Genomic DNA, 15,253 nt, shown 5'->3' with positions numbered 1-15,253 from the left:
CTTAGGCAGGGGTCTTCCCTCAACACCCGCAGGGGCATCCTGCTCGTACCTCCCCATAAGATCATGCTTTTGCAGTCTGGGGGTGAACTCCAGCTCCACCACCTGGTAATACCTGTGCTGCTGGGAGAAGTTACTTGACCTCACACAGTTTCAGCATCCTCATCTAAGAAGATGGAGGTTGTTCTCGGTGTGACATCAAATAAGGTATGTTCAGTGCTTATCAAGTACCTAGCATAGACTAACTACTTTATAAATGATAGCAATCATGTCCTCAGCACCAAACATTTAGGTCCATGCCCAAATTCGCTCTATGTCTTCTCAAATGGAGCATTCATTGATAACCCACAGCCAGGCGGGAACCTAGTCTACATGCAACACCATCCACAACAAGTCTCTCTCTCCTCTTCCTCTCAGTGTCTCTCTTTCTCTTAATTTGACAAGCCGGTACCTTCTAAGGGAATCCATTCTCTTGGGGAGTGGCTGGGGCTGGAAAATCTTAATCTTGAATTCTTATCTCTTCGCCACTTCCCACCCCCCACTCCTCCCACTAGATATTTAGAACTCCTTGTAAACTTCACAGGATCGAGATGTATTGAGATCTGTAGGAGGTGTTGGAGGAAAAGTGGGGACTGGGATGTTAAAAATCAGGGCAACAAAAATACCTATGATGTCATTCACCCTGACTTCTGAACCACCAGCAGCAGCCTTTCAACTTGGCTGGCGTTACACCTCACCTCTCCCAGCCTGTGTTATCCCTTACCACCAAGTGTAGGCCTCAGAGGGTCTTCCATTAGAGCAATTCTCACTCCTTCCCCACCTCCCCACAGCCCTATCTCTCCCTCCTTCTCTGACTTTTAGCGTAGTCAATTAAACCTGAACAACTGGTGGATGGAGGAAATATGCTGCATCTATGGAATGGTACAGCAGGGACCAGTTTCACTGTTAATTTAAAATGCTAGAATTAATTAGGTAGTGTAAATGAAGAATTTAATAAGCGCTCTTTACAACCACAAGTTCTACTTTTATTAAACACTGCTACCAAATGAGGGCAAATATCTCTGGTCTCTCTATATTTCCTTGCCTCGTTCCCATAAGTTCTCTGCAAATAAAAAAAAAATTTTTTTTTGCCTGAAATTTTAAAAATGCATAATTATAAATTTATGCCTGAATTATCGTTCTGCTTTCAACCCATAAGCTTCTTCTTTAAGCTCAGATGCTACTGTATGTCTCTGCTTGTGCTGGAGAGGGTGCTAAACAAACCAAAGTTGACAATTTTGGTTTTGTATACCAAATTAAAGGCTGTCTTCGAAGCTGTCACTCCTATTCAAATCCACTCGGTGAACTACCAAATTAGCATTCTTTCAGTAAAGGAATCTGCTTGTTTAAACATGTGTCTTTAGAAAACAAGGAACAACACCATGAATCAGTACTTTTCAAAAATCTCACTACAGTTCTAAGGGAATTCTTTTGAAAAGGTGATTAATAACATTCACTAATATAGCTGGCAGAGTCCCTATTTAGGAGGTAAGGCTCCACCAAAAATACATTTTCTATACAGGAGTGGGAGGAAGAATCATATGGTTAACTGATTTTAATTTTGTTTGAATTATCATCCTATTATATAAAGATTATTCAGAAATCTAAACATTGGCTTTCTGAGAGTGCAGGCAATTCTGTTAAAGGATAGATGATCCAGCGTACTCAGATAAGATCCTCTAAGCCCTGGCCCTATTTGGAAACCTTGGTAAAACGTCTCTGTTCAGCCGCTCTCCTTGTAACCTACTACCTGTATCTGTAATAATAACGTCTCCCATTTACCGAGGGACCACTGGGCACGAGGAACCATGCTAGGTGGTCCTATATATATCTAGTATCTCATTTCAGCCTCACAATTAAGCCCTTTGAGATCAATATTCTTTTCCAACTTTATAGATGAGGAAATTATGTTTGGAGGGTTATGTGACTTTTATTTCCTACAGTCATTTTAGTTTTATGATTTTGCAAAGTAATTTAATTTATTTGGGAGACAGATTTGCACGTGAAGCAGAACTGGAGGACACATAGAGTAACACACACAGATTCCCCTACTGAAAATGAAGGCGATGAATCTTCCTATTTTAATGACAGAATTTCCTTTTTCTAAGATAGGCCAGTTACTTGTCACCTAATCTGCCCAGCAAAAGGGATACAAAAGTCAGTCCTGGAAAACGCCAAATACTCAGCTGAGGGCGAATGATTTTGGGAGCAGAGTGCCATGGTGCAGCGGCTGCATTGCTGTTGTGATGTAGCTGTTAGTCATCTGAGGAAATATTCTCACTTCCAAAAAGATTACACGGAAACGTTACCACAAAGAATTATAGTGTCTGGCGAACATGAGGTCCTCAACAAATAGTTGTCGATTTGGAAAAAAATCAGAAGCTAAAAATTTCAAGTACTGAAGTTGATCAGGTATTGTTTTACTTTCCAGTAAAAAGTCTCTGCCTTCTCAAAGAGTATCTTCAAAACCAAACCAAACGATATGAAATAAAATACCTCAACTGCAGATCCTCATTAAGCTTTTCCTTCTTCCTGTGGAGTAGTTTTATTCCAGAATAATCTGCTCTCCTTAGAGACTATCTCTCCCCAGGGACAACGGACTGTTGTGATCTCCTTCCAAAGCTCACCATGGCCCCCCTTTAAAACACTGTCTCAGACACATGGGAGAACACTGGACACACACAAACCAAATGCTTGAGAAGAAAGGAAGAGATAAAAACTAGTGTGGAGGACAGGGAGGGCAGAGGGCAGAACGGAGAACTATAGAACAAAGGGAAGGGGTGGCTGATTCAGAATAAAAGGGGATAAAACCAAAGGGTTATTTCACAAAAAGGAAAGCTCAAGGAAGTTTCAACATCCTCATTTGCTTCCCAGTCCTCCCAATCTGCAATCTGGTTTTATGTAGAGTACACGCATGGGTGAGTTTATGACTATGTACCCATGTCATCCTTGAATGCAGGATACACACTGTAGACACTCAGATGCATTCACCATCTGTGTGCATTTCTGCTAAGTTCTGAACATCTAATGGAACAACACAGCTACTAAGCCTAAGCCTTGAATATTGAAGAAGAGCATACCTGTAATTTTGTCTCTCACGAGTTTGCAGGATTCTATTTCACCAATGCTCCCAAAGAGACTCCTGAATTCCTCCTGGGTCATGTTCTGGGGTAAATAGTTGACTATGAGGTTGGTTTTGCTGTCATCTGTGGCTGCTCCTGTCTGCATGGGAGAAGGACAGTTTCTATTGTTGCTGGAGGGTCCATTGCTTGTATTGGATGTCGGGCCATTTGACACCTGTGGCTCCATGGTGCTAATTATCTAAATAAAAATAAAAATAATAAAAATAAGCCTCATGAAATTTAAAGACACAAGTAAAGTCTCTTTCAAGATTTTATTTTATTTTATGTTTTGAAAAGAAAGAGAACAAGATAAAGCAAGATGGAGCAAAAGAGACTGGGTTGTGAACACAGCCAATTTAGAAGCATGTTTTTAACCAAAATGTTAAACTCCCCTTGCTATTTTTAGGCCAGCCCATGGATTTTGAACACAGACTAGAATGCAGTGGGAACTCTCCCATTATTTTGTTAATGAAAAGCTAATTCCTGTTTTCATTACACAATCACTCTCAGAAATGTATACTTAAGCCACACCAAATTATAATTAAAATGTAAAGTAATAATCATGATTAAAATTATAGTTCCATTAAAGCTGAAAAACTAAATATAGAGGGCTACGCTCACAAGATCAAATACAGTACCTGTTTATTAACTATCTCATAAAGTAAAATGACATTAAATTAAGTGGGGCCGTTCCATATGGGAAGGGTTTAGATTTTCACCGATGCTTAAGCACTGATCAAACTTCAGATTTCATAAGCACATGCTGGGGAGCTACAAAGTCATCTAATAATTTTTCTCCTTAGCCACTCTGTGACTGCTTCTCCTGGACCTCAAATAAAATGAAAGACATAAAGGTAGAGCTCTCTCTAGGTCCTACCTTAGGTCCAGCACAGCCCAAGGCTATCCTCTCACACTTTAATCGAAAAGTAAACAGTTTAAATTTAAATTAAATTTGGATTCAAATAGTTAATTAAACAAAGATTTCCACAAATGTGTGAACTGTTCCAGCAGCATGCATGGGAAAAAAAAGAGATGAATTAATCTCAGTCTCTACCCTCAAGGAGCTTACAGCCTACTGAGGACAAAGATAGGTAACGGCTCCCAGGAGGACTGTGGGCATACAGGAGAGGAGCAATTAGCCCTGCTTTACAGGATGGGATTCAGGGAAAGTACTGAGAAGATGAAGCTAGAATACATAATACATAATACATTCTATATGGAAAACGGATGTAAGCTCATGGGGCCTGGTTATAAAGAGGTCCTGTGTGGCATGACAAACATAGAATCATAAAACTGCAGAGCCAGGAGGCACTTAAGGAAATAAAATCTAGTTCAAAACTCTCATGTTTGAGATGAATTCCAGAGACATCCAGTGAATTCTGTCATCATGGGAAACTGGAGCAGAGTCTGGGCCTGTACCCAGGTTCTCTGGCCCCAAATGTAGCCCAGCAGTCCCACTTTTGCACTCTATCCTATCACATTTCTTATTTGTCCTTCATGATAGGACTTCTGTCGCCTCTGACCTTGACCAGTTCTTTGGAAATGGAATCATGCTCTGCCATTCACCAGCTGTATGACCTTGGGGGAAGTGACTGAAACTCTAGAAGCCTTAGTTTTCCTCATTTGAAAAATGGGAACAATGCCACCTGTCTTGCAAGGTGGTGACATGAGGTATAGAAAGCACCTGAATAGTGGCGGGAATGTAATTCGTCATTACTGATATTTATTAAAGTCACTCCACCAATTGTCTGACGTGACTTCTCTCACTGAGTCCTCACAAAAAGGCAATGAGGCATATCGTAATATTCTCTATATCTCATAGATGTGGAAAGCAAGGTTTAGCAGACATCTGACAACTAGCAACTTCCATTATTATCACCATTTGGCTGCTGAGAGAATTTTGGGGGGAGAAGCACTTTCATATACATGTAGTTAAGCATGTAAACCTTAAGGGTACAACTCAAAGAATATTTACAAAGAGAACACGATTCACACCTGAGTGTTCACCTTCAGACCATGATCTAGAACATGACTAGCATCCCAGAAGCCTTTCTTGTGTCCCTACCGCCATCATTCTCACCACCGCAACCCAACCCCCAAGGTAACTGACTTACAATCCATAGATTAGTTTTATTTGCTTTTGAACTTTATATACATGGAATCACACAATATATACTCTTTTATGTCTTTTCACACATTATGTCTGGGTGTCATCCGTGTCATTAGATATAGTGGTAGGTTTTACTTCTCCACTGCTGTAGAGAATTCCTTTGTGAAATTATGAAACTATCTCATTTTATTTACCACTTCTGTTGATAAACATTTCAGTCGTTTTTGGTTTTTAACTATAATAGATAAAGCTGCTCTGAGCATTACACACATGTCTCATGATTTACATAAACACACATTTCTGTTGGGAGTATTCCTGGGAACCCATTTCCAGGTCAGAGTATATGTCCGTTCTGCACAGTAGACACTGTCAGTATCTCTTTTAAATGGTGGCACCAACTTACACTCCCACCAGCAGTGTATCAAAGTTCCAGTTGCTGCACAACCTCATCAATACTCAGAGATTTGGGGGGGGGGGTTTATTTTGGTGGGTTTTTGCTTATTTTCTCACTGAAGCAGAAGTAATAAAGTAAAAAAGGAGTAGGTTTTTAGTCACGGCAGTAGCTGACTTAAGACTAGTCCTACCACTTATTAGTTATGTAATCTCAGGCAGGTGACTTGAATATTCTACCTCAGTTTCTTCTTTGTAATTGGAAGGTTTCTCTTCAGAATGAATGCCTGGAGGCATCATAACCATTATTCTTCATCATGCTCTACGTAGATGTTCCTCTAATTGTTTCCTTTTCTGAATGATCACAAATGGGAAATGAAACAAACAAACCAAAAAGAAGTCTCAAGAGGAGTCAGGGGAATAAGGCAGACTGAGGAAGGTGAGGAGCTTCTAAGATTCTTTATCATCATGTAAGTAACTTAAGTGGCTCTGCTTACCACATCATCAGAACTTCTTAGATTCAGGTCAACTGTGAGATTCTGGAAGGCTGGTCCAGACAGCAAGGAGAAAACAAAGGTTTTCTGAGAAGAATCTTAGATCAAGCTCTTCTCAGCATTGATAGAAGCTGTATCCAAACAAAGCCTATTCTGCTGCTCTGTCCAGGAAAACACGAGGGAGATGTGCCCAAGGGAGGCACATGCTAATGGAGATGATGTCGTAGAGCATCATCACAACTCCTAGTGGGGAGGCAGGTTTCTGCTCTGCCCCACCGTTGGGCCTCCTGGGTCTGAGCTGCGTCTCCATTTGCAGTGTTGTCTCACTGCTTCACTCAGTCAGGTGTCCAGGCAACAAACACAAGGAGCACTGCCAACTTGATAAGGAACTTAAAAACAGACTTTATTCAGTTCAGGAGGCGGGCTGGCAGAACCACAGGGCTACACACTGCCTCCTTTTGACGTGGTGGCAAACAAGCCAGCCCCACAATCTTGAGAACACATTCCTGGCTCTTCATCTTTCTCAGGTTACCCTTGTTAAGGCTGCCCCACAAACACCTAGAAAATATCCTGCACTGAGGCAGCTTTTGGGGCATTAATGATGGAGTATGAAGAAGACTGTAAATCATACCTAAGCATGCTGAGATTTTATGGGACCAAGATAACTGAAGATCACCTGAGAGCCGGGTTCATCTTTTTCGTTCACTGGATGCCTGCCTCACAGACGTGTGTTGCGAAAGCCAGACCTCATCCATGTGAACATCTCACAGGTCTCCCTGCTCCAGAGAAGCCTAGGAAGTACCAAGTCTGCAGCAAGGTAATTTCAGTTCCCCAACCAGCTTTCATCTCCTTATATCTTATGTGGACTTCCTAAATTATGCTGACTCCTGGAGTTGAGCCCCATCTGTAGCCCCATCTGAACCCTAATTGGGCCCAAACCTCTGAAAAGAATGATCCATGAGATGCAGCATTCGGTACTGAGCTACTTCAACCAACCAAACCCATAAATTAGGTCAAGTCATTCTTGGCTTACGGGAGGGGAGCTCTCTTCACCTTGAACACATTCTACAGTTATTGTTTTGTGTATTCAGAAAGAACTGATGAAAATACACACATGCACACTGAGTTTGCTCAATAAAAATGTACTAAAGCGGGGCACCTGGGTGGCTCAGTGGGTTAAAGCCTCTGCCTTCGGCTCAGGTCATGATCCCAGGGTTCTGGGATAGAGCCCCACATCAGGCTCTCTGCTCAGCAGGAGCCTGCTTCCCTCTCTTTCTCTCTGCCTGCCTCTCTGCTTACTTGTGATCTCTGTCAAATAAATAAATAAAATGTTTTAAAAAAATGTACTAAAGCTGAGAAACACTTGCAAATGTGTTAATATACATCATGTAATGAGACCCCTCATTGGTCTTAATGGTGCATCCCAGGATACAAGACAGGCTTAAAGAAAGAATCACAAATGTAAAATGTCAGAATGAAATGTGACACACAAGTGAATGAAGAGGATTTTAAAACATACTTGGAAAATAAGAGAAATTGCCAAGATCTAACTATATCAAACTCAAGAAAATGAAACTATAATATTTTAAGGTTACATGATACATCGTAAAGAGAGGACACCTGTAATCTCAACATAGAAAGCAAACCAGAGGTAGTCCATACCCTCCAATAAGCACAGAGGCTGGCTCAGCAAGATCAGAACACTTCTTTCTCCAGGCTTTTGATATTCTAACAGCACAATTTTCATTGCAAATAAATATATCAGTTACTCAAGTGTGCCTATGTACTTTCATGTAACAGTCTGTGTGGGTCACATGGCCAACTTTGCAGCTGACCAGGTTCCAAACCCCTGACTTGCCCTCCTTCTCTCTTCTGAATGGCATAATTAAGAACAGAATTACAGTGAGCATCCAGGATAGAGCACTGAGGAGGTTCAGTTGACGTCAAACTCTAATGGTTGTACAAAGCACTGCATTAAATCTTTTATGTTTCTGTGATATATTTTAAGAAACATTATACAGGCAGAAAATTTCAGGGATAAACTATTAGAGCAGTGCACAATAACGTAGGCACTCAAATCCTGTCATTGTAAATGTCAATGGTTTGAATGACTAATTACTCACACTCAACGCATTAACCTCACCCCTCCCACCAATTTTTTTTTCCCCCAGCAAAATATACAACAAAAGCAAGAGGGAAGGCCTCACACATGCAGCTGCTGGATCACCACTTAGGGTCATTAATCTCTGTGGAGGGAGGTAAGAAGCAGGGACTGGGCTTAGCATCTTTCTCAGAGTGCTACTGAAAAAAACAGCCCTTGATAGCATCTCCATCACCACAATCCTGGGTCCTTCCTGATATCCCTAATTATCTGCTCAATCCCACCTCTTGTTATTGTCCACCCAAGGCATCTGCTACACTATTTCCTGGACTTGTCAGGTCAAATGCACATTAAAAAATAGGTTTATTTATATTCTGGCTAGATCTGGGAATGTTAGATGAATAGAGATAGAGCCTCAGAATGCCAAGCACTTGTGTTGGGCCCTCAGGATATGGAGACAACAAAGATAAGGAGCTGGCCCTCACTGAGTTCATGATGTACATGCAAGACAGATATCAGAGAACATTAGGGACCACAGAGCCTAATGCTGTAATTTTAATGATGAGGCAACTGAGGAAAAGAAAGGGGAAATGACTTGCTCAGGGTGACACTGCCAGTTAGAGCAGGAAGTGGGAACTTAAGCCTAGCTCCACGCAAGAGTACACAAGAGTATAGGGACAGCGTACAATGTGACAGAGCAGACAGGGACATTTAGATGAGGGTTTACTTTTCCTTTTCTGGAAGGAGACAGTAAGGGGTGACCATATCATAAAAATGTACTTGAACAGACATGCAGAGACATGTTTATCTCCATAACTTACTGAATCTGGCATTTTACAGGTCACAAAAAGGGTGACCTGAACTCTGAGCTCCATAGCACAGAGACCACATCTGTTTTGTTTATTATAGCATCTCCTGCATGTAGAACAGGGCCTGACGACTGGTAGGTTTGGATTAAGGACTATTGAATGAATGAAGGCCCTTGCATGCTCAATAGTTCACTACATCCTTCAAACAACCCTGTAAAGTACAAGCCAAAAAGGTGCAAAAGTTATCCCAATTTTACATATAACAAAAGAGGACAGAACACTTACTGAGTACCTATTATATGCCAGGCATACATTTAGATATTATTTCAAATATAGATTTTAAGAGGCATTCATTCAAGAGGAGGGGCTGAAACTTCAGTTGACAAGGACCCCCTTGAGAACCTGTTGAATGTCTTTGCTCATTCTCACCAGAAAAATGCACACACATATTTCACGTACATGAACGGCAATCCTTTGTCTCCAGATTGAAATCCTCCAGTTGATTCTAAGAGTAGCAATATAATCAAAGAGCCAAACTTCCCCTCCTCCCCAAATCATTCTTTTCATATAATTTCTTGTTCTCAGAATTCATTAATTCATTAACCAAACAAATACTGACTGCTGAAGTTTCTACACGTCAGAGCAGAGAGCAAGCATGTCCTGCGGCCAAAAGGCCCTTTAAGTGTCTTAGGCAAGACCACTATAAAATTCCGAAAATGTATTTAAAGCCTCCTTTAATATTTTTTTCACCATGAATTTTCTCATGGTGAAATGAATTTCTCATGAATTTCTTGCAGCTCCCTCTGTCCTTCAGTCTTGACAAGGTTTTCATTTGCTCAAATTTGGGGAGAGTCAGGCTAGGTTTGAGGGCTGGTCCTCCTCCTCACAACTAAGGACAGTCACTGTCCCAGGCACCAGAGAACAACATCGGAGGTCTTCCTGCAGCCCCCTCACCAATCCTGTCAGCCATACTGCGTGGCCTTGCTCTAATATTTTCCACAAAAATGGCAGTCCAATAATATACTGCACAGTCTTGCATTTACACATCTTAACCTACTTTACACTCTCAGGATTTACTTTGTGACTACATATAAGGTTCCGACTTTATGTTACAGGAACCTGTGCCACTCTAGAATTCACTCTGACATTCATCATCCACAAGCTCAGGGCAGGGCCCTTCTACCCCCATCACGGCCAACCTCAACTTCTGGTTTTCTGGCAGAGGGGTGGCCATAATGCTTGACTCAAGCAAAAGGATCAAGAGAAAAGAACCTAAGAAGGTCACAGGAATATGATGCTTCTTTCCTAAGCACTCTCCCTTCTACCTCCAGCGCCCTCTAAATGTCAGCATCCCCAGAAACGAGAACGGTGTTAATAGAATGTTCTGATTGCAAACATGTCTCAGGTGTGTGCATCTGAGACACACACGTACTTTGTTCAATATTTTAATGAGTATTTAAAGGTGTTTTCTTTCACCATGTTGGAAGGACTTTTGAAAATTTATGTATAAAGGCTAACCCTTATGTAATAGAACAAGCGCTCCCGAGAGCATGAAGAATAATGTTTACCAAGGGCAGTCACTGAATCGAACCATTAAAGAAATAGATTTAAATTATTCATGAGGACAAAAATAAAAGTCCTAATTCTCTTTGTAGGCATTTCCCACTTAACCCTTATAAAATCCTGACACGCAGTATGTCAGACACTGGTGGTGCAGCCCAGACTAGTGCAACTCGCCCGCCTTTCGAAAGCCTGAAAAACAAATCCCCAAAGTTAGAAAATTACATAGCAGGCTCTGTGTTCCTGAAGACAGATATTATTTTTAGGAATAATTCCTCACTTCTCTTCTTGCTCCTTGAAAGATACTAAAAATGTCCTTACAACCCCCCAATTTCATATTTTTTAAGTTTCGTCCATCAGCTCATAAAATCCGTACTCTCCCCTCCTTCTCTTCAAGAGGCTTTAATTCACTCAAATCCCTTCAGATTAATATTTTTTTCTAAATGCAATGCTTTCCTGGTTATGATTCAACTGGGAAGGAGACACATGTTATTAATAGGGCCCAGGAGCAGGGGCTGAGATTGATGACCTGATCACTCTAGGAAGAGGGAACTTGGGAATATACCCACACCCCCACCCCCAAACCAGATTACAGGTGATGATTCACAAAGGTCCCTGGAGCAGTAGAATCTGGCTGAAGACTGCACTCGTGTCTCTCAAAACCATTTGTACCAAGTTTCTGTAATTCTGCTGGAGAGTAACTAGAAAGCTCTAGAAAAAATATTTAATTCTAACTGGGGAAAACATGCTGACAGTTTAATAGTACCTTTGGGTAGATGCACAAATAACCTGAAAGACCTATTTACTCTAGGAAGTTACGCGGTAATAAATTCCCGGCATATCCTTAAACAAGTGTGTTCCATTCAACACAAGTTTATTGAATGCTATTACAGACCAAGGCATTGTTCTAGGAATCCAGGAAAAAAAAATAATTTTGTCCCTGCCCTTAGAGGGTTCAAGTTAGGAGGATGGGAGAGGAGGGAAGATAAACAATTAACTAAAATCAATTGCATATACCCCTTTCATTAAGCAGTTCCCTTCAGAGTTTCTCTAATGACTCTCCCTCCTTACCAAAGAGCACATACATGAAATACATGCAGACTTGTCCTGGTATCTGATGGACATGTCCTTTTTCAGATCTAAATGCTTACATCCTAGACCAATGACTTTATAACAGGGAGGTAAGCTTGAGGCATTACTTCTTTGAAACAGCATCTTCTTCATTGGAGAGGAATACCAGGCATGCCAAAAGTATTCTCAGTGGGGGTAGTCAGGATTTTTTAAAAATCAGCAGCCGCTGGAGAGAACAAGAGGCATCAATACTTAAAATAGCAGGGCCAGCATGGATATGAAAAGCATAATCAAAATTTAATTTCTCTTAGACATTCTTTTCAAATTCACAGAAATCTGAGTTCTTAATATACCTCCCCAAATACATCACACACATTTCCCCTCCCAAATAAATATTGGCCTCCTTTATCTCTTTAGGGCTTCTGTTTGGGCCTAAAATGATTTCCGGTATGCCCAGTCCTAGTCAAACCCCTGGGTATTTTGGTTTTAACAGACTTTTCCAGCAAACTCTCCAGAGCTGAGGGATGGCATCACCACTCAGTTCATTATGAAGACGAGGAGACCTTTCTCTCATGACCTCCTGAACCCTAAATTTAGTCCGCTTTTCCAAAATGGCCAATAAAGATGCTTTCAAACTTTTGATAAGCTTTCTTTTTAAAAGACATTATCTGAAAAGTGCAAATGTATTCATTTCAATATAAATGCAATTTCATGGCCAAGCTCTTAGGCTTCCTGCAAAAATATTAGACCTAATTAGAAATTCAATTGGAAAACAATTCCTTTCCTATCCAACCGTCCAAGCTTCCAAACTCTGAATGTTTACTGTGGATAAAATAACCAAAATGTCTCATCATAAACTATGAGCACCTGCTGCGGCAGGAACCAGTTGTGACGGTAGATGGGTTATCCACATCTTCCATACAAAGAACGTTAATGAGTCATTTGTAAAACTGTCCCCAGACTGACTAAGTTGAGCTTATCTTCTGATGCATAATGAATAGCCAATGACACAATTCATGTAAACATAAATATTATATTTTTATTTATAAAATGCCTGGTTCCCGGACGCAGAGTGTGGGCAAACTCACATAGATCCAGCTGTACAAAGCAATGTGTTATTCCGTATCTATATCATGATACAGATATTGTGGGTCACATCTCCGAATTTGTCTTATGCACACTCAGATTAAATTCTTCAGAAATGTAAATAAAATATTTTTTATTGTGAAATTTTATATTTGTTTTCTTAACAAAGCTGGGTGGAGATGGGGATGATAGTAAAAGGGATTAGAGGGAGTTAGTATCTAGAAAAATCTGCACAAGGCAACCTTCTCTTTATTAAGAATTGTATAATGCCAATGGCTCTTCCAATTGTGCAATTTAAAGGACAGAGATTATTTGGGGTCATTTTGAAGCTAAAGATATTGAGTGAAATAAAACGGTTTTCAGTAATTCAATGTTATGTATAAGTGGCCACGATAAATTAGACCCATGGATAATTCACACAACCTCATGTTATATCCATATGCTCATTACTGAAAAAATCCTGAACATCATTATGATAGGGCAGTTTTAAATTTGAAAATTACTTTATCACACTTGAATTTTATTTTTAATTTCTTCTTTCTCTGAATTTCTTTCTTCTTTCTTCCTTTTCTTTTGTTTCCTTTCTTCTTCTTCTTTTTCTTAATAAGAAGGATACATTCGAAAAAAGGACTTTTTGATCTAATAGGAGAATGTTATCCCTCATCTAACTCAGTGAGGTGTTTGGGGCTACCAATCATCCTCGAACCCCCCTGGGAAGGCAGATGGGTATGCGTAAAATTGGACTCGATCATATCAGTTTTGGTGAGAATGCAGGCCTGGGCTGGGAGAAGTGTATCTTTGAATTATTTGCGGACACCTTGTTTACAGAGAACATAGAAATCCAAGGTTTGCAACTGGCAAGCTTTCAGGTGCAGTAAAACAGTCTCTCTTATCATCCTTGGTGGAAATGTAATTGGGCACAATCTTTCTGAACCTTATGTTCAGATTCTTGGACCCAAGAATTCATTCTGAAGCTCAGAAAAGAATCTGGAAATTTGAAGACCGAAATTATGCAAAATAAGATACATTATAAAAAGTGTATCTAAAAGAGTGAAAAAACAGAAACAACCTAAGGGTCCAACAAGGGAGAATGACTAAGTAAGTTATTATATAGTTTTATGATCCAGTATTTTCAGCTGTTAAAATGATGTGTATAATGGGTTTGACAGCTTGAGAAAATGCATATGATAAATGTAGAATAAAGTGAAATTAAAAAATTGATTATCTTGATTATATAAACATGCACAGTATAGGAGGGAAAAATAAAAATGCTAACAATAAAGTGTGGGATTATACTTGTCTCTATCTTTATCTTCCAAGCTTTTTGTTTTATGTTGAAAATACAGCACTTTTATAATTTGAAAGGAAGTTATTTTTAAAAGTGACAGAAAATGTCAAATCCTTCAAACCAGTTTGGAGTCACAGTATTAAATATTATTCCATCTCCTTCCCAGAGCTGTCCTGCTGGATCTCTCCTTGGCCACACTCTTATCCTACATTAGAGGACACATAGGAGCCCAAACGAATAAAAATCGCATTTCTTGAAACGGACTGTGATTCGGGCTCTCCTTCACCTAAATCACTGTGTATTAGCAAGGTTACAATCTAAGTCTGCCTTATCGCCTGGCAGCAACCTTCAGGAGGACAGCAAGGAGAGAAGATGATTTATAAGAAAACCGTTCCCTGGATCAGGGAGTGAAAAGTACTGATCCGTTCTAGAAGCTCCTGCTGACAAACTCTGATATTATGAACATTCTGCACTTGGACAAAAGCTCCCACTTTTCTTAATTACATGGTTTGAGCAGGAGCCTGCTTTTAGGATCTGCCCAATCACACAACAGCCATTTATTTTCCCAACTGCAGCTGCCAAAATTTCCCTGATCTCTGTTCTGTGCTCCATCTTCAAGGACATCTTATGAATGTATGACACTGGCAAGCAGCATTCCACGCCACGCTTCGTAAGCGTCTCCCTCTCTCTTTCCTACCTACGGAGATCTTCTTAATACATATTTATTAAAAATCTCACGAGCAAGAAGCAATGTGGAGAGGTAAAAAAAAAAAAATCACAAATACCACATATCAGAATATTTGTCTACTTTAAGACAAACACTTTGTTATGACAATGAACCATTAAGATTCTTTGTCCTCTGTATGACAGATTTGCTTTAGTTTTATGAACTCTGCATCTTGTAATTCATTGGGTCTCCTTTTTGCAATATTGTTAGAAAAACAGGTGGTAAATCTGTAGCCCTCTGTATTTAAAGAAAGAGCATAGAATCTCACTGAAAAGTTTTAATTCTTTTTAGACACAAACTTTCCTTCTGAATTCATGTTATTTTTTTCTTCTAATTTTCCTTCACCTCAATTTCTTCATTGTTCTATATTTTAAAAAAGAAATATAGATGTATTTCTCTGGATTTTTGTGATTTGCCTTATAACAACAGAGAATTTCGGATTAGAACAAAGAACAAATA

General features: G+C 39.9%; 1 protein-coding gene across 7 annotated transcripts in view; it reads right to left on the bottom strand.

The window, feature by feature from the left end:
* ELAVL4 (ELAV like RNA binding protein 4) overlaps window positions 1-15,253 on the bottom strand; it is a 143,064-nt gene that overhangs the window by 48,095 nt on the left and 79,716 nt on the right. For 5 of the 7 annotated variants that reach the window (XM_082686113.1, XM_082686111.1, XM_082686115.1 and 2 more), the window contains exon 2: window positions 3,117-3,357. In XM_082686113.1, coding sequence (XP_082542239.1) covers window positions 3,117-3,357 — 241 coding nt within the window. Of the gene's footprint in view, window positions 1-3,116; window positions 3,358-6,155; window positions 6,206-15,253 lie in introns of those variants that run through there. The other 2 variants (XM_082686117.1, XM_082686116.1) reach the window with 1 other exon arrangement.

This window comes from Mustela nivalis (genome assembly GCF_964662115.1).
Source record: "Mustela nivalis genome assembly, chromosome: 10".
In the NCBI taxonomy this organism is placed as follows: domain Eukaryota; kingdom Metazoa; phylum Chordata; class Mammalia; order Carnivora; family Mustelidae; genus Mustela; species Mustela nivalis.
Note: the sequence above shows the minus strand (reverse complement) of the source record. Positions and strands in the feature narration are given on the sequence as shown.